At 38.5% G+C, this 25,612-nt stretch overlaps 2 protein-coding genes across 2 annotated transcripts in view; both read left to right on the top strand.

Annotated features, from left to right (window-relative positions):
• The window catches only part of fam184ab (family with sequence similarity 184 member Ab), a gene marked incomplete at both ends in the record, with an annotated part of 160,713 nt that extends 150,366 nt beyond the window's left edge, over positions 1–10,347 (top strand). The window contains 4 exons of the mRNA XM_080047789.1: positions 1,312–1,429; positions 2,449–2,553; positions 4,103–4,374; positions 10,269–10,347. Coding sequence (XP_079903915.1) covers positions 1,312–1,429; positions 2,449–2,553; positions 4,103–4,374; positions 10,269–10,347 — 574 coding nt within the window. The remainder of the gene's footprint in view (positions 1–1,311; positions 1,430–2,448; positions 2,554–4,102; positions 4,375–10,268) is intronic.
• A 2,168-nt stretch (positions 10,348–12,515) lies between these two features.
• Positions 12,516–14,372, top strand: ptrhd1 (peptidyl-tRNA hydrolase domain containing 1). Its single transcript, XM_080047955.1, has 2 exons — positions 12,516–12,726; positions 13,861–14,372. The coding sequence occupies exons 1-2, from the start codon at positions 12,517–12,519 to the stop codon at positions 14,029–14,031; spliced, it is 381 nt and encodes a 126-aa protein (XP_079904081.1). The 5' UTR covers position 12,516; the 3' UTR covers positions 14,032–14,372.
• The last annotated feature ends 11,240 nt before the right edge of the window (positions 14,373–25,612 follow it).

The following is a 25,612-nucleotide window of genomic DNA, read 5'->3' as shown; positions in this document are numbered from 1 at the left end:
AAGGAAAAGCATTCATCTCTTCTCTCCCTGTAGAACGTGTATTTAATTCTCTCAACTCTTCAGTGTTTCATCTTCTACTAACACACTAAAAAAAGTACAATATCTAACAAGTTTACCTGACTCCTACTGTTGCTCTTTTTTAATTCATAATTGATACTTCATGTTGCATATTTCTACCCTACAAAGCAGTACACGTAACCTGGTGAGGTTTCAACAATCTTTCCCAACAGGATGAAGTTTGTATTGTTATGTCACGGTATTTATTACTTAAAGGCCTACTTCACCGGTTTGAATATGAAGGTGTATTGAATTCTGAGATCCTATGTAGTATAAATGTGCGAAAAAAAATGAAATCGGTTCATCCTAGCCTGAGAAAAGGCAGAAAGAGTGTTTTTTTTAACCCTATATTTCTCTTTCTCGTGACATCACAGAAAGAGAAATATAGGGTTAAAAAAACGTACTTTGTAAATATTACTGTGATGTCACAGTAAAATACATCACAGTAATATTTACAAAGAAAGTTACTTTGTAAAAAAACGTACTTTGTAAATATTACTGTGATGTCACAGTAAAAGACATCACAGTAATATTTACAAAGAAAGTTTTTTTTTAACCCTATATTTCTCTTTCTGTGATGTCACGAGAAAGAGAAATATAGGGTTAAAAAAAACACTCTTTCTGCCTTTTCTCAGGCTAGGATGAACCGATTTTAATTTTTTTCGCACATTTATACTACATAGGATCTCAGAATTCAATACACCTTCATATTCAAACCGGTGAAGTAGGCCTTTAAAGGTGGGATCAGCGATTCTGGAGAAAGCTTTTTTGTCAAAATCAGTGAATATCTCCTCATGATCCGCTAACTGTCCATACTGTGTGTGCTGAATAAAAATCTATTATATACTTAATGCACAGCCTAGGTTCTGTCAACATTAACACCAGACTTTCTTTTTCTCAGCACACACACAGTATGGACAGGTAGCGGATAGTGTGTAGATATACAATGATTTTTTTAAAGTGATTTTGTCAACAAACATTCTCCAGGGGGGCGCCTTTAGCTCAGTTGGTAAGGCGTCCCCTCCATGGGCCTCGGCCAGCAGCGGACCCGGGTTCGATTCCAGCCCGCGGTTGTTCACTGCATGTCACTCCCCTCTCTGCCCCATTTCAACTCTGTCTCTACACTATTAATAAAAGCATTAAAATGCCAAAAAAAAATATCTTAAAAAAAAACATTCTCCAGAATTGCTGACTCCACCTTTAACTTAACTTGTGGGTATATCAAAATAATTAACATTTGTTTTGTCTCTACAGACTGGAAGGAACAGAGGATAAGTTCCGGAACAGGGAGAGTCGTTGTGAGGATCTGCAGGTCATCGCTGAACTGAAGGACATGGTGACCGAGAGAGAATCTCTAGTCAAGAAGCTGGTGGTACGTAGCTGCTGATGACGTCATGTGTTTACTATATGCAGGAGTTTTAAAAAAAATCCAACAATTTTTTTTTTTTTTGATTTCAGATTTAGTAGCACAAGCAAAGAGTTTCACTAGGCAAGGTTTTTAAGACAGTGTGAATGATGTGAAGAAAATATACTAATGAGAATAAGACAGGACCAAATACGTAGCCCTGAGGCATACCTTGTTTGATAAAGGTGTTTTATATACCATCAGTTTGATGACAATCACTCAATACTAAAACCTCTCTAAAGAAAAACTCTAGAGTAAAACCCAATATAGTGTTTGTAATTACATCTTATTTTAAGCTGTATTTAAAGAATATTTAACCACTTCCCATAGACATGGCCATCCTTACTTTCTATCTTTCAGTCTGTATGAGCTGCAATGTGCTTTGTGATTTAGCTTGAGTCTGTCTGGGACACAGTTTACAACAGAACAAGGCTAAAGCGGTTCCACTGCAATCATCACATAGAAGTGACTTCTTAAACCAGCTTACAATGTGTCACAGTGTAGTGCTGTTGTCACAGGTTTGTCTGTGAGATCCACATCTTGCAGTAATTTCAGGGTAAAAGACTTGACATAAGATTACTTAAAAACTTGCAGGTCCTAAAATCCTGACTGGAGGAATAAGCTGGAGGATGTTTAAAATGGTTCTAATTAATGTTTTGGAGCAGCTTTTGTGAAGGCTTGAAACTGCAATGTCAAGTTTGTGTGTGCGTGTGTGTGTGTGTGTGTGTGTGTGTGTGTGTGTGTGTGTGTGTGTGTGTGTGTGTGTGTGTGTGTGTGTGTGTGTGTGTGTGTGTGTGTGTGTGTGTGTGTGTGTGTGTGTGTGTGTGTGTGTGTGTGTGTGTGTGTGTGTGTGTGTGTGTGTGTCTGTGTCTGTGTCTCGAAATCTGCGACTAAATGTGTGATTTTCAGTCTTTTTCAGTCCTTTGAGCTCTTTCACAGTCTTTTTTTCACTGTCAGCTAACACACACACTTTTTTTCTCCACCAGGACGATAAGAAGTTCTACCAGCTGGAACTCGTCAATAGAGAGACCAACTTCAACAAAGTATTCAACACCAGTCCCAACGTAGGAGTCATCAACCCGCTCATTAAGGTAGAAAGAACATTCAATGTCTTATATAACTAACACACGACCACACACAGGGGAACTATCCTGTTAGCCTGTTGCATTATGTCACCACAAAGCAAAGATGATATCCACTCCATCTCATCTCATGTCCATCAGTGCTGATCCATCAGGTAGAACAATCAGTGCTACAGTGTTTTAAAGAATTGCATTGTAACAACCAAGAATCATGACCACAGTAACTTTTAAATAATATTACTCTTATCGCTGTTAAGAAATGAGACCAAAGTGTTTCGATTGGGGCAATGGACAAATCAATTTTTACAAGCTTGTTACAATTTTTTGTATAAATGAGGTCCCAAATGAAGAGTGAAAGAAGACATTAAACAACACGATTAATGGGACAGGCATTTCTTTATTCGTTAAATAGCGGAACCACTGGGAGGAAATGGAGTAACAGTGGTGATTATCAAGGTCTCGTTTGTTTACAGCAATAAGAAGAGCAATGACAAAATTATCTAAAATGAATTGGCCTTCAATGTTAATCGAATGGACTTAAAGGATACAAATATGCAACACTTTTACTTACGTAAGGACAAAGAAAATTTAACAAATTAAAGGCCCTGAAAGTTTGGATTCAAGTAAAGAAAGTTATTACTGAAGCATAATATTTTACAATATTTCTTTACATTTCAGACACTTTTTAAAAACTCAAAAAAAAAACATACTATAATAGTAGAACTACAAAGAACTACAACTACAAATAAAAAAATACAGAAAATCCCTTCAGTGAAATGATCAAAACAGTTCTAACTTTGGCAGAAAATTGTGTGGTCATATAGGATCCCTTTCCTCATAATGAGAAGCTGTTTTCGGGACCTTTGAATCTTCTAGAAAACATGATTCTTAATTTCTCACAGTGTGTGTCCCAGCTGCATGATCAGTATGTAAATGTCAACACCATCACTCAGGTTCTATAACTTCCTATATTTCTGTCACTTGCTGTTACATGTACTTCTTCCACATATCTGTATATCTGTGTTGTGTGTTTCTATCCACCGTGTTTGTGTGTGTGTGTTCATGTGTGTGTGTGTGTGTGTGTGTGGGTGTGTTTGTGTGTGTGTGTTCATGTGTGTGTTACTGTGCGAGTGATTCTTCCCTCCCAATCCGATTGTCCGTCCTGACTTTCTCTCCAGCTTTTCCTTTGCTTTTCCAAAAGCCATTTGTTAGTGTGAAACCTCTCCTCATCTGAACCTCCATTCTGCTCCGAGCGACTGGTGCTTTCAGACTGAGACCGAGAGTGATGCCATCGGTCATCAGAAATCCAATCCATTTACACTCCAGCTTTTCGATCTACATATAAATAAGATCAAGTTCTAGCACATTGCTGCTGTATGCCTGTCTCTCATTGGATGGAACTCCACAGGGCTCTCCTCCCTGTGATCCATTTTCCCACTTTTTTTCCCCTCAATTTCATCCTATAATATTATTTCAAACTTTCCCTTTTTTTGCTCCTATTTTGACCTCCATGCCCGTCCTTTTTTTCCCTTTTTTTCCTTTCTTTCTTTCTGTGTAGCAAAAGAGAAAGAATGAGAAAACCGCTTCCAGCCGGTTCAGCAGCTCTTCTAATGTCAGGGCTCTGGAGGCAGCCGCGGGTATGGGTATGGGTATGGGCGTGGCAGGTTCAGGAAGTAGCCAGCCCCCCTTGGCGCCACCACCCCCTCCCCCTCTGGCCCAGCCCAGCCGCCTAGAGCCCATCCCCAACTCCCCCCTCCACCACCTTGAACTCAACTCCAACAAACCTCTTCCCCCGCCGACCCCTCCCACCGAACCCAAGAAATATATGAGGTGAGAGACCTTGTTTATAGCCAGCTACCTCCCCCGCCCCCTTTTGACGGGGCAAGCGAGCGGGGCTGGTCAAATCCACGCATCAAACCATCCAATCACAGACCTCAGTTTTTAATTGGGACAAAAATCCTGCTGGTTAAAGAGGTTAAAGCACTTTTTTAAAATACTGATTTGAACCTCAAGTCAAAACCTTGAATGTAAAAACTGTATTTGAGGCCTTGTGTTCGCCCACAAACGCCTTTAAATAACAAACAAAACATCAGAATTATTTTGTTTCTGGCTTTGAAAATGAAACTTCTCAGTGGGACAATAACTGGTGTTTCACATTTTCATCCCTTCCTGCCAAGTCTGGCCCTTTTCATAAACCATAAGTAGCATGAAATCATCGTCATCGTAAGCCGCAAGATGTAAAATAAAAAGCTTTCAAACGCTTTAATGTGTTTGCAATTGACCGCTAATCCTCGCCCCTTAGTTACTACTATATGTTCTGCACAGTACATAGGACGCTGACAGATTTACCACTTTAAATTCATAGCATTTTGCAAATTTTGCTGGCTAATGATGATGCATGTCGCCAGAAGAGTTTATGAGCTGTGGCTAGCTAGTTAACTTAGCTAACATTAGCTACATGAGTTGGTTGACAAACATATGCACTTCATGGCTGCATACATGAAATGGTGCCAAGCTAAAGCTAAATGTTCCAGGTGCAGTCAGAATCTTCTACAGATCCCTGTAGAAATAAATACAGTAACACATTGTGCTTGTAGCACAGTGTATAAATAAATATTCGTACTTTAAAGTATGACATGTAAGGCTTGGACTGTTATTTCACTCTAGCTACTAAGTTTACTCACGTGGACAAGCAAAAAAGGTTAAATTTGTGTTTTATTGTTTCACTTGTAATGCATTCTGCACTAGACAAAGTTTTTAGGATGAAGAATAACCAATGGGTTTGACCAATGTAACACATTTTGTATGTAATGGCCTTTGGAATTAAGGCTGTCAATTCTGCTGGCAGTAAAGCTAGTTAGCAAGACATGCTAATGTTCGCAGCTTACGGAAGAAACACATTATTTGTATGTGTTCTTTACACTTTTTATCTTTTTATTTTGGTAACAAGAGAGACCACCATCCTTACTTATCCTAATTACATTTGCGTAGCTACGATTGGAAGTTTGCATTAATAACATGCGAGCTATATTACCGTTTTTCTGCAGTGCATTTAACCTGAGAGACACGAGCAGCATCACAGATCTCTATTCATAAAAGTTATGAATATTTAGAACATTAACACAAGACTCTCATATGCTACTGCAGCTTCAAAGAATGGCCTTGGAATGCAAAAGGGACATTTTTAATTTTATGTTTATTTTTATTTATTTTTCCTTTCCCATGTGTCCCTCAGTCCCGACATGTTAACAGTGTGCATGCTGACAGGTGTCCCCCTCTTTTCTGTTCAGGAAGTTATACAACTGTTAACATTGTGCTGCTGTGGCTCTCTGTGTTTGTGCCTTGTGTCATTTTGTGATTCTTCATCCTCATTTTCATCATAACATCGGCATGTTTGCACACGCTGCACTTTTTTTATTTTCTCTCTCTTCAACTCTTAAATGATATTGTCTATTTTTTGTACAAAGTGAATAAACTGTTGTGTGAAAATGTGAATTTGATAATGAAGTAGTACATTGTCTCTTGCTATCATGGACTGTCCCCTCTGTGTGTGGTGGTGTCTTATTTTTTTTAAAAGAGCCTTACTTCTCGACTTATTAACAGTCCAATAAATGCTTCCCTCGTTTCTTGATAATGGATGTGTTTGGTCGCTATGGTGTGAATTTATATGACAAATGACATGCCTCTTATAATTTGTGTATTGCATGCATGGGAAATCTGGTACTAGTATTTGTTTAGTATTTAGGTTTATAAGCATGTGTGAACGTGTGTGAGCATGAAATGGTGTGCTGCATGTTCCACTGCTGTTTATGTGAAGAATGATGAATGCAGTGGCTGATTGCAAACACTTGTTACAAAGCTGTTACTATGGAACCCACCTCTACCTGTTACACACACACATTCTCATTAAAGAAATAGTTCAACATTTAACGGCCGCTGCGTCACATAAAAAATACATACTAGAATTAAACCAGGAAGTGTCTGTGACAGTCACTTATGTATTTGATTTAAAATGACATAACGTGTAAAAAGAAATATAGAGCGCAACATTACGTGATGAATAAACAAGTCCCAACAATCACAGAGGAGCGTTTAGTTATGTTGTAAAGTTTATATGTTGACCTGCTCAAATTGACTGTCAGCGGAGGCAGGCTAACTTTCCCCTTGACTACCAGTGTTTGAGCTAAGCTAACCTGGATGAGTGACCTTTGTCCATTTCTTCATAAAAAATCCTGGGATAGTTACAGGAACGGTTTCTGTCGCCTTTTCTTGAGTAGGAGAGTGAGGCAAAAAAAATTAAAAATTTGAACTATTCCTTTAAAGGTGACGCAGCAACAAAAGCCCTCATTATTACTTCCCCATTTTCTATTGGTGCGAAGGCAGGAGCACAAACACACTCACAACAGAGCCGAGCAAAGACAGTATGAGGTCAATATCATCAAGATCCTTTTTGAAATGCTTTCAGACTCCATTAAACAATTCATCCCTCGTCTCTCTGCAAAACTCTTTGTTCTTGACAAACACTTTTAGTTGGACTGATTGCGCTGCCCCGACTGTGACCCTTTAATTTAATCAAGAAATTTGCTCATTTAATGTTTGATTGATTGATTGATTGATTGATTGATTGATTGTCTTTATTTCGAACATGCGAGCAATAAAAAAATAGATGAATAAAAAAAAAAAAAACAAAAGCAAAAAAAGAAATAGAATTTAAAAAAAAAAACAGACACACTTTCTACATCCTCTTTAAGTCGATGGGTCATTTAATTATTTATATCTTGAAGCAACTGTTTTTTAGACAACAAACCTCATTTTTAAGCTGACTTTGACTATGAATCCCAATAGGAAAATATCAGTTAGTGAGCCAGTACAATACAGTGCAATTAGTATTCATTAAATGATTTCTTAGGCTATACATCTTAAACCCAATTGGAAATGATGTTGTACTCAAATAAACTCCTTCAACAAATTCTAGTTTCAACAATGATAAATGAAATGAGGATGCACATTACTCACCACCTTAATGTGCATAAGTCCAGGCAGCTAGATGTATTTTTGCCTGTGAGGTATAAAAATATCCTCAACTGATTATAAAGCTCCCTCTAGCCGGCACTCAATCTATTAATACTAATAAGAACATGATTATAGCTTGATGTATAGAGTAGAGAGAAATGTAGTCAGTGTTTATACAGTATGACTTTAAGTAATATAAGGGGTTAGTAAAGGTAATGCTTCAGGCTAGTGTGGACTCATTTTTCACTCATTTGTGACTTGTATGCATAGATAGTATATAAAAGCTTGTACGGCATTAATATGTAAGACCAGTAACGCAACCCTGGGTCAGACGCACTGCGTGATGTGGGACCTAAATCGCAGTATTTGCATTTTGATCAAATTGTTGCAAGAACAAAAAAAATCGATTTTAAATTGATGAATTGTTCAGATATTGTTTTCCTTACTGATCCTGTTGGGACTGTTGGGTCAAACAAACAGTTGTTGTGTTAATTGTCAGCCAGGTAAACTTTTAAAAAAAATAACTTTGTTTTTTAAAAATGATCCCTACTTTTTTTAATCAGATCAATCAAAATGTATCATCCCATCCTGTGGCGACTTTGTTTCATGTCCTTTTCCATCACATTTCATTCATCCAGCAGCTCAGCCCACATTTTGGACAAGTTGGTATATTTTTGAGTATTTTCATATCAGTAGCACACATGAATGAAACTAAATCCATTGCACATAATCGCTGTTTTTAACACTTTTGCCATTGTGCTATTTTCACATACCAATGTCCCCACATGGATCAATAAGGTTTCGTCTTAACTTGCTCAACCACCTGCAAATGCGTACAGCAACATTATAGTTTTTCTCAGTCGCTTTGGTGCTTTTCTCACATCACTATTAACATTTGCACAGCAGTTAGTGCATTTCTCAAAACAATTAGTGCAAACTGCAAAACCTAGTGGATAACCTGCAAAAGTACGTCACTTGCTCAAAATGGATAGTCTATTCCTCAAAAGCAAGTATTCATGTCAATGAAACTGCCAGTGTCATCAAAATGAGAAGTCTTGACACCATCATTTATGAACAAGATAGTCAAATGGCTTTGTCATGTTTTCATTATGACAGTTTATTCTCTCAGTGTTTTCCAATGCAAAAAAAGGTCTGAACTCGGTGACACTACCTGAAAATGCTCAAAACAGCACTATACACTACTTGTACAGCCATTTGAAAACTACAGTAAAGTTACACATTGCTGTAGTTAGGGGAGTAAGAGAGTACAAGACACTGAATACATATGTTTCACATTTTTACTGTATATGCTCTTTGCAATTCTACAGCATTGTGCAAAAGAAAAATACACTTCAGTCACTTATTTAGAACAAACATAAAAAAACACCGTTTTGGTAGAGCTGTGCACAAATGTGAACAATATAACAGGACATATTGTAACTGAACATATATAGGAAAATCATTCTGGCACATCCAGACGTTCCTGTCTGTCTGGCCACATATTTTCATCTACATCACAACGGATATTATCCCTTGCAATGCAGCGAGGAAAGTCATTGGTTACAACTAATACTTCACACACCTCCTCGTGAGTGAAAGCTGAAGTCCACCTGAGAGGAATTGTTAAATTTAGGAGACATTTCCAGGAAAAAATTATAAAGAAAGGTATAAAATTAGCTTGACAGAATTTGATAACTAGTTCAACAATTTTGTATGTAATGACTCAAGCAATGAAATGAAGACTATTAGTTTTATTGGGAACGACTATTCAGCATCCATAAGTATAGTTCATTTTGACTGACATGACATAAGCAAATGACAATGTTATAAAACAGCAGAGAATTGTATGAAAGCAACTGATATATGTCCAAAAGCATTTGCAATTTGTTCAGAGGAACTAGAAATTGCTACTATGATGTGCTCAAATGACTAAATGTTGCGGAGGTTGAACTAATAGTTATGAGAATTTTCATTCTGATCTGAGAAAAGCACCAAAGCAACTGAGAAAAACTGTAAGTTAGTGGCACTGAAAGAAAGAAAGATTAGGTAACAGGTTACATAGGATCTTAACAATGCCTTGGCTGCCCCCTTGTGGTAGTAATCATGAATTACACCCTTATGTCTGATGGTTGTATTGCTGCACTATGTGCCAACCTAAATAAACAAATACCAAACATTAGTTTTTTTTTTGCAATACATCAAAACTTTAGTTCAGTCCTGTGTTTGATTCATATTGATTCAGTGAACATGATACTTTTAGCAGAGAAAGAGATGTAGTGGGGTGCCTGGAACCTCAGTCATTTCATGCAAATTGAATTGAATTGAAGGTAACGGTCTACAGAAATATGTTGGTTTGTAATTTTTTTTTGCCCATATTCCAAAATGGCCACAGTCATAGCATGCATTTTTTTCTTAATTAAGATACATTTCTTGGCATTCGAACGAAAATTGTTCTAAAGACCGTCAACCTTCAATTTAGAAGTGAAAATGAAACTTTCGCATCAACTTGAATTCAAACCAACAAATTACCCAAATATGGCCCCCACTAATTGGGATAAATGATGCTGCTCCTTCCATTAAGTCATGTGTAAGACTGTGCTTAATCAACCAATCAATGCCTTCTCTCCTGACTTTGTATTTTTTCTTCTGTCTTTGATTTTGTATTCTTGTTGTGTTGATTGTTTTTCGCTCCCGTCCGTCCGTCCCTGAAGCCCTCCTGAAACAAAGGACTCCACCATCGACTCGGACGCCCAGCGCCAGGAGTGGTTCGCTCAATACTTTTCCTTTTGATTGACCACAAAACCTGCAAAACACACAAGGATTCAGCATGTCAACCAAACTTTGAAGAAAAAAACAAGAAAAAATATACAGTACAAAAAAAAAGAGAAAAAATTGTTAAAAACTATTTGTTCTTTATTGTCATTGAGAGGGTTTTTTGGGGATCAATTTCACTTTTGATTCAGTCGAATTAAACTGTATGTTTGAGATAGATTGTCTCATTGATTCTGTTACAGGAAGTGATGTCATTAATGTTTTACTTTTGGTTAAATTGTTATGTCTATCGACTTCCTGTTGTTGACTAAGGCGAGACTGAATTGAACCCGATCGAACCCGACCGTCAAAATGTCATCACTCTGATCTGATTTGATTGTTTGATTAATCTACTGATTGTTTCATTGTGGATGAGTTCTCTCTCTCTCTCTCTCTCTCTCTCTCTCTCTCTCTCTCTCTCTCTCTCTCTCTCTCTCTCTCTTTCTCTCTCTCTCTCTCTTAGTAACAGTGACAATGATCATCAGTATGTTTGATGTTTTATTTCATTACTTTACTTCTTTAACTTATTTTTTGCAGTTTCTCTGAACTAGAAACAAATGAGTGGTGCATTCATCATGCCATGCTGCTAAATGCCATTGTTGGACAACAGTAAGAAATATATATATATAAAGAAATATATGGTAGGTTATATTGTGCTCTCTCTCTCTCTCTCTCTCTGTACGTGGGCTCACTGCATACAGCGTCTTAGACTAGGGGCGCTAATCGAAGACTAGTTCGCCGCCTCATTTATGGTGACACATACATGGACACAGGCTCAGATTTTAGGAAGGCACCATCATGGCAAAGTTTGTTACAGCTGCGTAGAAGTTTCAGCAGATTTTGGTAGATAATAATAAAAAACCTGTTTGTATGGTTGTCTGTCTCAACACAGATATAATGATGTCTCACCAATTTTAAAAACAAAAATAGCATATTTTATATTTATATTATAACGTGTATGCTTAATAAATAATTATTGTGACATTTACTTGTGTGTTTTCTTTGTCATTTGTTTGGATGTGGTCAACCTTTGCCGGCAGATGTAGTTTAAGGGAAGCAGGATTATGGAGCTTAATTAACGACCAAAAATCAAATATGAAATAGGCAGCACGTTTGATTTATTTTATATATTTTCTCATAGTAGCCTACTTGAGAATTTGAGAGTGCCTACTACTAACGGGATTCATCTGGGCAGCAAAAGTATTTAAAACAAATTAAAATAAACTCATGAAACACAGGACAGGAGCCTGATATTAGTAAGATGGATCTAACAAAGTTGAAATTGAACATTCAGGTCAGACCCAACAATCTGCACGCATGGCAGATAGACTTAAAAAACGTAAAGAGTTCACTCACATCTTGGAAGACAACGAGTAAATGAACGAAGCCCCAATGCTCGCTCAGTAGTGACACAATGTCGAAGAAGCAAGCATTAGGGCTTCATGTATTTGTAAATGAGGGATTTTGCCCAAAAAAGCCTGAAGAGGAGTTACAGAAGAAGATAATCAAGGAGGACAAGATGAATGAGAGAAAATAAAGGCTTGGTGTGCTTTACCTAGCTGTTTAAACTGCAAATGTATATGAAAAATACGTGAATAAATAATAAGTTGAACAGTTTATTGTAATTACGTTTATGGGCACACATATTAGAAACAATTTTTCAGTGTTGGAGCAAGTATTTTATTTTGATTTTATATATATATTTTTTAGTAAAATTACTGATACCAAAATAAACAAACAAATAAATGAATATTTCTGGAACTAAAAAGTTGATACTAGAAAAGTATTATCAGGAAAATGTATGCCTACAGGTTTTAGACTGTGTTCTTTATGCGGACAAAGGCCTAAATGGGTTAAAACTAATTGATTACAGTTCTGGTCTGCCTTGAGCCATTTTTTGTGATGAGTTGAATTTGTTGCAGGTGAACGTGTCTTGTTTTGTCCAACAAACAGTCCAAACATTTGAAACAATTCAGTTTTTCTGTCATTTCACTGGTAGGCTATAATTAGAAAGGACTGTGATTTACCCATAGTATATGTAGTTTTAAAAGTGACCGGTAGAGGGCGATGTAATATCACACCAAACTCGCCTCTGTTGAACCGGAAAATAAACAAACCCCGCTGTATCCCTTCCTCGTTCGGCTGAACATGGCAGCCACGGGAGCCGGTTCTCCTGGCCGCCTGGTCCAGTATGTGGTCGTCCGGTCGGATCTGGTCCATAAGCTGTCGTGGCCCCTCGGTGCGGTGATAACTCAGGCGTGTCACGCTGCTACCGCGGCCATCCACCTGAACTACGGCGACCCCGACACACAGCAGTACCTGGCCGAGCTGGACTCCATGCACAAAGTGGTGCTGGGGGTAAGCAGCTAGCGGCGACTCGGGCCAAACTCCATACAAATATTCATCACTTAAGGGCTGAATTTTGTTTAAGAGCTTTATCACGATTAACCTAATGAAACATGAATCTATTCTGGTTATTTGTATCTTCCGGCGTCACAATGATGTGTCACTTTTATCCAGTTTTACATTTACAGTGTATGGTTTGCACCAGCAGCTACCTATCTGTTTAGTTGACGTAGCCTTTAAAAACACATGCCAAAGATTTAAAGAGACACATATTGCAAAAGTCGACTTTACAAAAACAGATTATATCTGATGTGTAAGCTTAACGCCGAGTTAAAACGTGACTTCTGAGGAATATATTAATGTTTTTCTATCTAATATAAATGTCTGCCTACACGCAAAGAAGAATTAATTGACCGGATTTTGAACGGAGTATGGGGATGTTACTGCATGGGAGATTTACACTAGATGTCTGTTAAGTTAGAGCAACTAAAAATAATATTTAAGCTTAATAATTGTTTAAAAAATACTGTCAAAGGTGCACTATGCAGTTTCAGGGGAGGGGTCTTGTTTACGTTTGCACAGCCTGCAATTCTTAGTAGTGAATAATTATATCATAAATCAAAACCAAATTATTTTGAGGCACCTGGAACCAAACATAAGACTAGACTATGTTTGTAAACCAAACTGTGAGCCCTTCTGCGGCAAAGTTTAGCAACAACAGTGAGACAGTAACTTTTTGGGTAGCTTTCTAACTTCAAACAGCGTTCATCCAATTCTCGTTTGTTTATTCAGTTATAAGAATATACCTTAGAAAATGCTCACTTCTCTGACAAGCCCAAAGTTACATAGTGCACCTTTAAGGTTAAGTAAGACATAGCTGAATTTCAAAATGATGCAATTCAATAGTTAATTGAATCAGAAGATTTGTAGATGTACTATTGCTGTCATAGGTGTTACATTCCCCACTCCACTGCATGCAGTTTGGAAAAGGTTAACAGTTCAGCTCTTAATCAACACAAGTTAATTTTATTTTGTTAATCATTTATTTTTGTACACATAGCACTGGACTGAATTCCTGCAGTAAATCATTTAACAAATTGGTGATTTTTATTTATTTTTCTTTAATAATTTTGTTTTGGTCTGTAGGCTCCAGACGAGGCCTCCCTCTCCGGTCTATCAGAGAAGCTAACACAGGCCGGCGTGGCCCACAAGCTGTGGATCGAGCAGCCGGAGAACATCCCCACCTGCCTGGCACTGAAGCCCTGCCTTAAAGAGACAGTACAGCCGCTGATGCGCAAGTTCAAACTCTTCAAATAAACGGCCTAAAAAGACTGAAATGTCCACATGAACCCTATGTGCATGTCAGCAATGAGGAACCCGCCACCATCTTTAACGGGAGGATGTCTGGAAGTGTTTCTTAAACTTTTGGCGAAACAGCATTTGTCAGTGCATCTAAACACCTGTTATAACCAAGAATAAAATACAATAAGTTTTGTTCTGGATTCATTTGTTTACATAGGACATGGTAGCATTTGTTTTGGGATTATGATATTCAAGATGAAGGCGAGATCCAACAGTGTCATCATCACATCCTTGTTGTAATTCAAATGTATTTTATTTATTAAGCTTGTCGATCTTCAACTAAACTAAAGGATGGGAAAATGTATTTTGTCATGTTTTTCTGTTACAGTGAGTTTGTTCTTTTTATTGCAAACACACATTTCATTTGCATCAAATCTCTTTCTCAGCTGTCCAAAAAAACTCCATACTGCAAAATACATAGTTTTACCAAATGAATTGACGCTCTGAGATCTCTAAATACTGTGTGCTTTTTTTTTATGAAACCAGTGACTATCTCCTCTCGACCCGCTACCTAGGCTGTCCGTAATGTGTGTGTGCTGATAGAAAATCCAGTGTTAATATGCAGCCTAGGCTCTGTAAACTGGTATGTAAACAAATGGGGCCCACCAAAGCTAGCAACATGCATTTTTACAGAGCCTAGGTTGTGTAAACATAGGAGATACAGATTTGTTTTCAGCGCACACATAGTACGGACAGGTAGCGGATCGTGGGGAGATATTTGCTGATTTTGAAAGAAGGTGATTTTGACAACAACCGTTCTCCAGAATTGCTGACTTTACCTTCAAAGTAGCAACACCTAAATTTAACACCTGCATTCACAACCTTACTAAAGTAAAAGTATGAACATATTGTCAAGATATTGTATTTGAATTACTCACTATGTAGCCAGAATGTTTTCACTTAAGTATCTCAAGCACAAGCCAAATAGTAAAAACAGAAGTGATTGCGACATATTGTGCGACTCTTATCATTTCACCCTTGACCAGGATTAACGTGTTGGCATTTCAGGACAGAGCTGAGAAAATAGTCCCAACACGATTCACACACGCGCTGACCTTGACATTTCACCTAATTTCCTTGTGAGGCCCAGTCTGACCTGGCAGTGTATCAACAAACAGTTAATGCAACTGTTGCCTAAGTGACCTCCCTGTGTGTGTGTGTGTGTGTGTGTGTGTGTGTGTGTGTGTGTGTGTGTGTGTGTGTGTGTGTGTGTGTGTGTGTGTGTGTGTGTGTGTGTGTGTGTGTTGCTGTTGTAGGAAAACAAGCTTTATTCAAATAAGGAAATAAACCATTTAGTATAAATTAATGTGCAAAATCCACGAAAACGGACTCCAAATGGTTTCTGTTGATGAACAAAAATGAAAGATGGCCGCCACTCATTCCACCAAGAACCCAGCAGGTAATTGTGTCCGCGTCCATTTTATTGTTAAATATAGCTGTGTCCATTTCCCTGATGTGTTCCCAGAACCACTCATCAATATACTCCTGCAATTCCTGGTATTGTTGTTTTCGCCATTTTTCTGTGTAAAAGCTAAATAAAATTATATAATATATAATGAAGCACAGAGAGTCCTCTTAAGAGGTCATCGTAACATGTTGCACAGTGCATAAGACACAACAGTTAGGGATATTTTCTGTTTAATGACTGAATTTTAGGCTATAAACCCTTTAAATAAACACTAATATATGATGTTAACTTGTGCTATAATTTGGTTACATTGACCCGCACAGTGCAAAGAGCCACTGTTGTTGTGACATCAGCATGTGTTAGTGAAACATTACTTTGTAAATGTCACTGGATTGGGAACACACAGTACTTGATAATAAATCATCAAAGTCATGATCTGACGTCAAATGTGCAAAAACAAACTAAAGGTAAGAATGTCCTTTCCAGTTCCTGGAAGCCAAAGATAACGTTAAGCTTGTTTTGTTGGTGCTGTCTTAAAGGTGCACTATGCAGTTTCAGAGGAGGGGGATTTGTTTACATGTAATTCTTAGTATTGAATAATTATATTCTAACTTCAATCAGTGTTCCAGGGATCCAAGTTGCCTGTGAGGAAAGTTTGTTTATTCACTTATGAGAATATACCTTAGAAAATGTTCACTTCTCAAACACACCCAAAGTTACATGGTGCACCTTTAAACGCAACAAACAATACAAATAAACAATAGATGCTCATAAATAAACTAAATGTGGTTCATGTTTTTCACCATGCATTTTCTTGCTTGTTTGTTGCAGTTTTATAACGTCTTAACTGTATGAACTTTGACTGAGTTCTGTGAAAGTAAATTGTCTTAGTGGTCTGATTAAATGCCCCTTCTTCCAAGTAATTTTAAATTATTGTTCCTGAGTGAAGACTTTTAGGCCTTTTGATGGGTAATGTAAGAGCATGCTCGCTTGACTGACAGATATGTCAGCAATGACATATACAGATGATGAGGTGAGGTCCCACTGGCAGCAGGTTAATTGTGGGCTATTAGCAGACTGCGAATAACCACATAGTTTTATCATGAATTACACTGCATGCCATGCGTGACTCATACTCATCTTCCACCACCCTTTGCAGGTATGTTTTAATAAGATCCTGACATGCCAATCAAATTGGAAAAAGAAAAACATTTTAAAATAAAAAATACATTCAGATATGAGCTCAGACGGTCCCATGCACTCGAATGCTCCAATGATCTAAGCTCTAAGGAATGTAGGACCAATTAACCTATTACAAACAATGTTATTACTTCATCCGAGTGCTTCCCAGAATATCTCACAAAGAAATGCCCATGGGCTACAAACACATTTTACGCATAGCTCATTCAGCTGAGGTATCATATGCGAAATGCATACCACATGTTTACCTTTTATTTTTCATCAATTCTGGAGAACTCTTGTTGTCAAAATAAGTGAATATCTCCTCACGATCCGCTACCTGTCCGTACCATACTGTGAGTGAACTGAACAAAAGTCCTGCTTTACACAACACAGCCTAGGTTCTGTAAATGGGTTTGTTTCTAGCTATTTGTTTAAATGCCTGTGTACAGAGCCCGTTTCCATCTTAATATTTTGGAGAAATACTAAAAACAGGTCTAAATTGATAGAATCAGTACAATTTGAACTGTAATCTCACTGGAGGACAGAATGTCCTGTACTGCTCTCGTTTAAGCACTAATTGAGTTTATGTGTGTTTGTCTGTGTTTCATTTAATGTATTGTGTGTGTGTGTGTGTGTGTGTGTGTGTGTGTGTGTGTGTGTGTGTGTGTGTGTGTGTGTGTGTGTGTGGGTTTTAATGCTGCGTGGTGAAGCCAAAAACATTTCCCCACAATGTAGACAATAGTCCCTGCGGTTCCAAAAACTACCTAATGCTGGTCACACACACACGCACTGTCCTTATGAATTATGCACCAGATACTATGGATTCTGCACAGTGCATCGACACACAGGAGACCTATTGTTGGATCGGTGAATCAGCGAAAACAGCCAAACTCCATCCACTCTCTATGGTGTAAACAGCACACACCTTTTCCTGAATACATTCTGTACCATGATACAAATGTGTATAATAATAATAATGGTAAAAATCACCAGACAATACTGTGCATGGTTGGAAGGATAGGCCTATAAATAAAGGAAAATATAAAAATACATCTTGCAGTGAATATGCAATAAAATATGTCACAGAGAGATGAACTAAATATAAAGGAACACCAAAAAGAAACGGGGGAACAAACCACCAACCCTGCAATCAGTGGAGGATTGGCAACTAATTTCATAACAACAATCAATAATCGTTTATGGTTTTAGCAGTTGTATGGTGCCTTCTATCTATCTATCTATCTATCTATCTATCTATCTATCTATCTATCTATCTATCTATCTATCTATCTGTCTGTCTGTCTGTCTGTCTGTCTGTCTGTCTGTCTGTCTGTCTGTCTGTCTGTCTATATATCTATCTATCTATCTATATATCTATCTATCTATCTATCTATCTATCTATCTATCTATCTATCTATCTATCTATCTATCTATCTATCTATCTATCTATCTATCTATCTATCTATCTATCTATCTATCTATCTATCTATCTATCTATCTATCCATCCATCCATCCATCCATCCATCCATCCATCCATCCTTGTTATTGAGCCAACTCTTTCTCTCCATCAGCTCTGTTTGTGAAGCTTCTGCCCACCTCGTGAGCGCGCGTGTGGAGCTCCGCGGGGACGAGCAGCCCTGTTTGTTTGTGTTGAGAGAATTGGAAATGGCGGAGAGCAGCACAGACCAAAGCGATAACTTGGCTTTGCAAACGCGTTGAGTGCGCCGTCATTGAAAAGCTGGAACCCACCCACCCACACCAGTGATTTATCCGAGTGACCTAAGGTTTGCAACTGCCGTCTGGGATACAAGTGGGGACATAGAGAGCGAGAGAGAGAAAGGGATTTTTGGTAACGTTTGGATTTTTTAGCAAGCAGGGTTAGCTCGCTAAGCTAACCGTGCTGGCTGGCAGCCTGGCGTTAGCTCGCTCCAGTCAGTCGTGTGTGTGTGTGTGTGTGTGATTTCACTACGCAGAGGCTTGTTTGTCAACATAAGCTCACGTTAAATTGACGCGCAACTTTTTGGGTTGTCCCAGTTTCCCGCGAGCCAAACACACCTCGAGCTTTTCTAACATGATAGGCACAGCTGACCGCACAATTATCCATCCGAAGTAAACATTGGATAATAACAATAACAAGAGAGAAAAGTCAAAGGCATCTCAGTTCGCCTCGGGGAGCAGCAAGTTAAGCCTGTTAGCTGAGTTAGCTCACTGGCTTGGTTGCACACGCAGGAGGAAAAAAAATTGTTTTGTTTTTTGTGCACGAGGAATTAACCGTGCAGCGTGACAACTCGCAGCAACACCCCACGGGGTTGGGTCCTTATTTACAAGTTTAGCGGACGACACAAACAAGGTAAGCCAAGCCGAGATAAACACCCACATTGCACGACTTATAACATGTCATCCCCCCCCACACACACACACACACACACTGACAGAGCGTGATGATTTAACCTGGGGCCTCCCCAACATGCCTGACTCATTGTTGGTTTTTCCACACAACGTCCGTCTCCTTTTCCACCATCTTCTCTGAAACTCAACACATAACGTTACGTGAACGTCGTGTGCTGCTCGTTGGGACATTTTGCTCCTTCCTTTTGCCACCTGCATGGAAAACAGAAGCACTTTAGCACCACCAAAGCTTGTTTTTCTTTATATTATTGTTATTATGTAAGACTGCGCGATCGGCCTAAAGGTGTCGCTGCATTTCACTTGATTTTTTTGTTTTATACGCGAAAACTAAAAGGACATCTTGACCTCTTTGCGTAAGCCAAAACAAACCTTGATTTTTGCCTTAAAGATGACACATTAACAACTCGTTTATAGTGTTGAAAACAGGCGAAAAAGTAGATGACGGTAGCCCTCAGGTGGCCTTTAATATAGTGCCAAACATTCACCTTATTTGGCCTAGTTTTTTTGTATTGTTTATGTTAAATCCTTTGAGTTTGATTTTAAAAATTCAGTTTTCTTTGTTTTAAAAATAGGCACTCAGCTCAAAAAAACAACAAAATGAATGAATGTGTCTTCCTTGAAATGTTAATTAAAATGGGACTGGTATGTACAATAAGCCTTAACTGCGTGTTCGACTGTGATTCGCATTGATTTACAACGACAATGCAGTTACAGCTGACGTTGAAGTCCAAATGATTTGAATAATGGCTTTTTTTTAAAGACAAGTTCGAAGTTATTAGAAAGTGAAACAATTATCATAAAAAAAATATATTGATTGTCATCCAAACATGCAGTGTGTTTTTCAAGGAAGTAGCCACGAAAAAGTATGACATAGCCTACTTAACATTTTATTCAACATAAACATTATTAGTAATACAGTTACATCTGGTAGGTTATCAAAGCCTTTAGATCAGTTAGGCCTTTCTGTGCTAGAAGTGCTGTATGGTAATGAAGAAAGCTGATTAAGCTGATTGTGATAAGTTCTGTGATGATATTTATAATTATAATGAGGTAGAAATGGGCTTTGTTTGCTTCAACATAAGTCTGTTTGATCTCCAAACCCTTTAAAGTTTTTTTCCACTGGCTGAGTTCAAACTCATGATGCAACAACAACAACAACAACAACAACAACAACACCATCTACTACTCAAGGCTATTATTTTTTTGAACTCTTCAAATCAGGCCAGATTTATTCTAGTCCCAGAAAACTAGTTGTATTAAAGGGAGACCGCTTGTTGACAAAATCACCAATTGTCAAAATCAGTGAATATTTCCTTACTATCCACTACCTCGCTCTCTGTACTGTGTGTGCGCTGAAAAAGAATCTGGTGTCAATACAAAGCATAGGCTATGTGAACTGTTATGTAACCAAAGAGTATGTAAACAAAGGGGTCCACCTTAGCTAAGCAACAAGCATGTTTACAGAGCCTAGGCTGTGTATTAACCACATTTTGTGTGGTGATTACCTGTGTTTAGTTAAGAAGACAAGACACATCTTCAGATAGATATTTTTTTCATTTTCAAACGATGTACATTTGCATAATGTGCAGACACTACTGCTATCAAACTTTAATTTCAACCCCTGCAATTAGCACAGCATGTTCTTAAATGTAGCCACAACATAAATAATTCCTACACCTGTTAAAAACTATGTCTAAATTGTCAATTCTTTCAATTCATCTTTACGCATGTTACTATATTAGCTAGACAACAGCAGATAGTCTGTTTGTGTATGTTGTTGTGGACATTGTTGCCATATCCTAAGCTGAAGCCTTGTGTATATTTGGGCCTCTCCAGTTTAAGATGTAGCCCAGATAAGAGCCATGTTGTTTGCCTCTATTATTCAGTTCAAAATGTTCAACTCCGCTAACAGAGTGGAAGCTGAGCGAATGTGACCTCGCACACAAAAACACTGTAGTAAGAAGAATGCTAAAATAATCATGATGGTTGTTTAAGGGCTACTTCAGGCTTCAAAATAAAAGCCCTTGTCATTGATTTTGGCTTGCGGCATATAAGGCAGATTAATACATGCTGAGTTATATAATCAATTAATGCATTTTCTATGCAACATATGGAGAAGAGATGAAGACCCTTGACTGGATCTCGCCAAAACGTAGACACACACTAAAGAACCTTATTGTTATGAGGATATATTTCATCTTTCTCTCCGACTCTGTCCCTTTATCTCCTTCATTGATTAGCTATTAGTGCTTCTTCTTCTTACGCAATATTCAAACATACGCCCACACACACGTAGGCCTATACTCTACGCAAACACTCACTACCCCCAATCCCAGCAATCCTAGTGCGTGCATGTTGTTTACTACTGGCATACTTTTTATTATGGCCCCTATGTTTTTGTTTCCCTTTGTTAATGTTCAATGTTGTTGTTGTTGTATGTTGTTTATGCACTTGTTTGTTCTGTGTTGTACCACCAATAAAAAATAATTAACAAAAAATATATAAAAATAAAAGAAGTCTGTCATTAGAGTATATTCCTATCCTATGCATTTTATATTTATTCTATTGCAAGCAGTGGCAAAGTATTTATATTAGCTCCACACACACACACGCTGTTTAGATATACCTAAGGATGAGCCACACTATTTGAGGCAAATTGTTGGTGGGAGTCAGTGTTAGCCCTCCTACTCCTCCTCCCATGCTAAGCTCTGTGTCTGTATGGAGAATGAGCAGCCATTTTAGCACTCAGCACTGCTGCAGCCTGCCTGACATTGTCACTGCATTCTTCTGCTTAAGCTGCAGTAGCTTTTAAATGCCTGTTTGGTTGTTTGACACCTGCAAAGCAACCTGTAAAAATGCCACTCAAGATGCTTTTAGTTGAGGCCAAAGATCCCTGTAAATACTGGATAGTGATGGTGGATGACTGTCTGTGGTTGCCTTCACCTGCAACACTGTCTGTCAACTTTTTGATGAATGATAGCGCGTGGATGTCTTGTATTGTCTGTTTGCCTTTATTGTTGTTATGTGTCTGTAAAGCTATCTTTAGATGTGCTACACAGTTTAAAGGTGCAGTGTGTGAAGGGAATTGGTCTTTTTCAGAACAGACTAGAACTAGAATATGTAATAGACTGTTTTAATTAGTGAGCTTGAAAATAAGAGTAGTTTTGTATTACCTTTTTAGAATGAGCAATTTATATCTACATAGGAGCGGGGGACGCGGGCGCCATGTCTCTACAGTAGCACTGAACGGACAAACTTAACGGCTTGCACATTTTTATATATAGTATGCATCTGCCAGAAATGCACCTGTTAGAAGAAGTACTATAGAATAAATAACTAAATACATCTTCACCTCATCACTTGATAATGTGGAAAGACTTGAGGCAGTGTTGGATGTTGCCTTCTTTAGTTGGCTTATTGTCCTTGAAGGCCACCGTACCTTCTGTAAATTCTCCTTACGGGAGGGGTTAGAAAGGGAGTGTTGCAATTTAGAACTTTCACCACTAGTTAATGCCAAATTCCACTTTATTCACACTACACCCTTAATATATATGTTATATTACTTCTGTACCAACATTTGACATAACCTGAATCGGTAGCTTTAATCAGCATCTCGCATTTCAGTCTTTTGGTCACTTTTACCTTTCTGCAATCTTTCTTCATTCCGGTTATGTTTATCTTCATCATCATTCTAAATTACACATATGTTAGATGTTTCAGTGAATGAAACCAATCTCTTTTAGATGATGGATGTCAATGCTAAGTGTGGTGTGTTAGATGTCATTGTGTTGTCATGGAGATAGTGTTGTTATTTTTTTAAAGCATGACGCAAAACTGAATCTGCTGAGCCCTTCTTTTTAGGATCCGATTTAGGATCACTGTGTCAACAACATGTAGAGTCATTCAGGTTGTCACAGTGGTCATAGAGAAACTGTGTTAATGTTAATTACAACACAGGATGCAATATATAACTGATGGGTGTTTTTCAAGTTGCATTTTTTGTAAGTTGATGATTATTTACACAAATGCTTAATGTGATAAAAATGTTTAACCAAAGTTTTATCTGAGGAAAAAGTCAATAAAACAAATGTTGTTGAAATGGAGCCCCAGTATATCCCAATGGAGCCCCAGACACGCAAGCTACAATTTCTAAAATCTTCTCAATAATCACAGAGGGCAACACAGGTCAGCGGCTCACTGGAAATCACAACAGTCCTAAGTGACAGCCCCCCCCCCCGTGCTTTTTATAGCCCAATGTTGCTCCACCACTTTGGTCCCGACTGAAATATCTCAACGGCTATTATTGGGTGGATTTGGCACGGAATTTGGTGTGCGGACGTGAACGGTGCTGAGGAGATGAAACCTAATGACCAGTGTGATCCTTTTGACTTTTTCCTTTAGCACCACCTACCTATAGGTCAACGCTTTCACATATATCCTGTGAAAATAACTCCACTTGGCATTTCATGGATAATGCACCAAATGTTATACGGACATCATTTTTCCCAGATTATATAATTCTATTGATGACTATTAACATTTTGACTGGTGAGGCAGAAAGTGATTCAGGCCAAGCTTACATTTCACCAACCCATACCTTGTGGGTTTTTTGCTTGTTTACTTAAAGGTGGAGTCAGTGATTCTGGAGAAGGCTTGTTGTTAAAAATCACTTTGTCAAAATCGGTGAATATATCTCCTCAAGATCCACTACCTGTGTGAACAATGTGTCCCCTGAAAAAGAAGGTGGCGTTAATACACAGCCTAGGCTCTGTAAACGGGCATGTTGATAGCTCTGGTGGGCCCCTTTGTTTACATTTCTGTTTACAGAGCCTAGACTGAAGGAAAATGATCTTTTCATGATGCAGTTTCCCTTTTAATGGAGGTGTGATGCCTGTAGGGGGCCAGGTCTAGTTTCAGCATGCCAGTGCGGTGGACTTGGTTTACACAGTCTTGGCAGATGGAGTGTTGTCACAGATCAGAGCGTGAAGATAAAATAAACTCAGATCATCTTTTGATAGTTTGCAATGGGATGTGCAAGAGCTTTCGTTTTGTGCAAAGATAGAGCGGATCGGATGCATGGGGCTGCTGTACACTCGCTGTGGTCTGTCCCTCGACTGTGGCACCCTGAGTCAGACACACACGCACACAGTCATACTGTCTTGAGCGAGCAGAATGCGGGGAAGAACGGAAGAGCAGCGGTCGCCTTCCTGCTGTCAAAGCGATAGCCTGGGAAGAAAAAAAGACTCGTGCAGCAGACGTGTGAGAGTTTGTGAGGGCTGGGAGGAAGTGGAGGAGAAGGGTAGAAAGCGAAGAATGAGAGAAACAGAGAGAAGAAATTGATAGGACAAGCGAGAAAACAGAGCGAGGAGAGTCTGCTCTGTTGTTGTTGTGGTGGTGAGGGAATTAACAAGGTCAAGTTGACAATAAGAAGAGTTTCACACAGCAGTTTTTCCAGTGTGGGTTTGGCAGGTGTTAGCCAAATTTGACAATACTGGGAATTAAGTAAGAAAGTCAACTTTTCTCACAGGTTCATAATCACTGCAGACGTGATTTGATATTCGTCTGTGCCCCGAGGACACCTGTCTTGTGAATTAGAGGAAGTTTTTACAGTTAGGTACTAGGTGTGTCGTCTTTTTAGAAGTGAAGTGAACATGAAAACATGACGGTGTAAACAACTTTTGGGAAGTGGAGCATAAAGGTGTCTTTGTTCCTGGCTTTTTTAAGTGGGTGGGCGGGCGGTGAGGTACCTTCAAAGTTACACTAAGATCTTACCATTTCAAGTAGCAGTCAGTACCACTTGAATTTGTTATGCATATTTTATATTTGTTCGCTTTGAGACTGCTCCAACTTGGCATCACATTGACTTATTTGTTGTTTTTGTGCTATGGCTTTTATCAAAGTGTTGGTTAAGTAGATACATGGCCCTAAGGCTTGCATGACCATAAGTAATGTCAGTTGACGTCAGGATAAGTTGACAAGTTCCGACTGGAGTCATGCTCACACTGTGGACTGTGGCCAAGTGCCAAAGCAGGTGCCTTCTTTAGTCGCAAATTTGCTGAATCACGTTTGAGATCGTGCCAATTTCACTTTTGTTTACCAGACAATGAAACTTTCAAGTGAAAACAACCAGCGATGCGACATATATAAGCAACAGGCAAGTTCAAGGCGTGATGTTATGACGAAATACATAAGTAAAGGTACAGTATCTCACAAAAGTGAGTACACCCCTAACATTTCTTCAAATATTTCATTATATCTTTCCATGCGACAACACTGAATAAATTACACTTTGATACAATGTCAAGTAGTTAGTGTACAGCTTGTATAACAGTGTAAATTTACTGTCCCCTCAAAATAACTCGACACACAGCCATTAACGTCTAAACTGCTGGCAACAAAAGTGAGTACACCCCTTAGAAAAAATTTCCAAATTGGGCCCAAAGTGTCAATATTTTGTTTTGCCATCATTATTTTCCAGCACTGCCTTAACCCTCTTAGGCATGTAGTTCACTAGAGCTTCACAGGTTGCAACTGGA

The sequence above is a fragment of the Ammodytes marinus genome (genome assembly GCF_949987685.1).
Source record: "Ammodytes marinus genome assembly, chromosome: 19".
Classification (NCBI taxonomy): Eukaryota; Metazoa; Chordata; class Actinopteri; order Uranoscopiformes; family Ammodytidae; genus Ammodytes; species Ammodytes marinus.
Note: the sequence above shows the minus strand (reverse complement) of the source record. Positions and strands in the feature narration are given on the sequence as shown.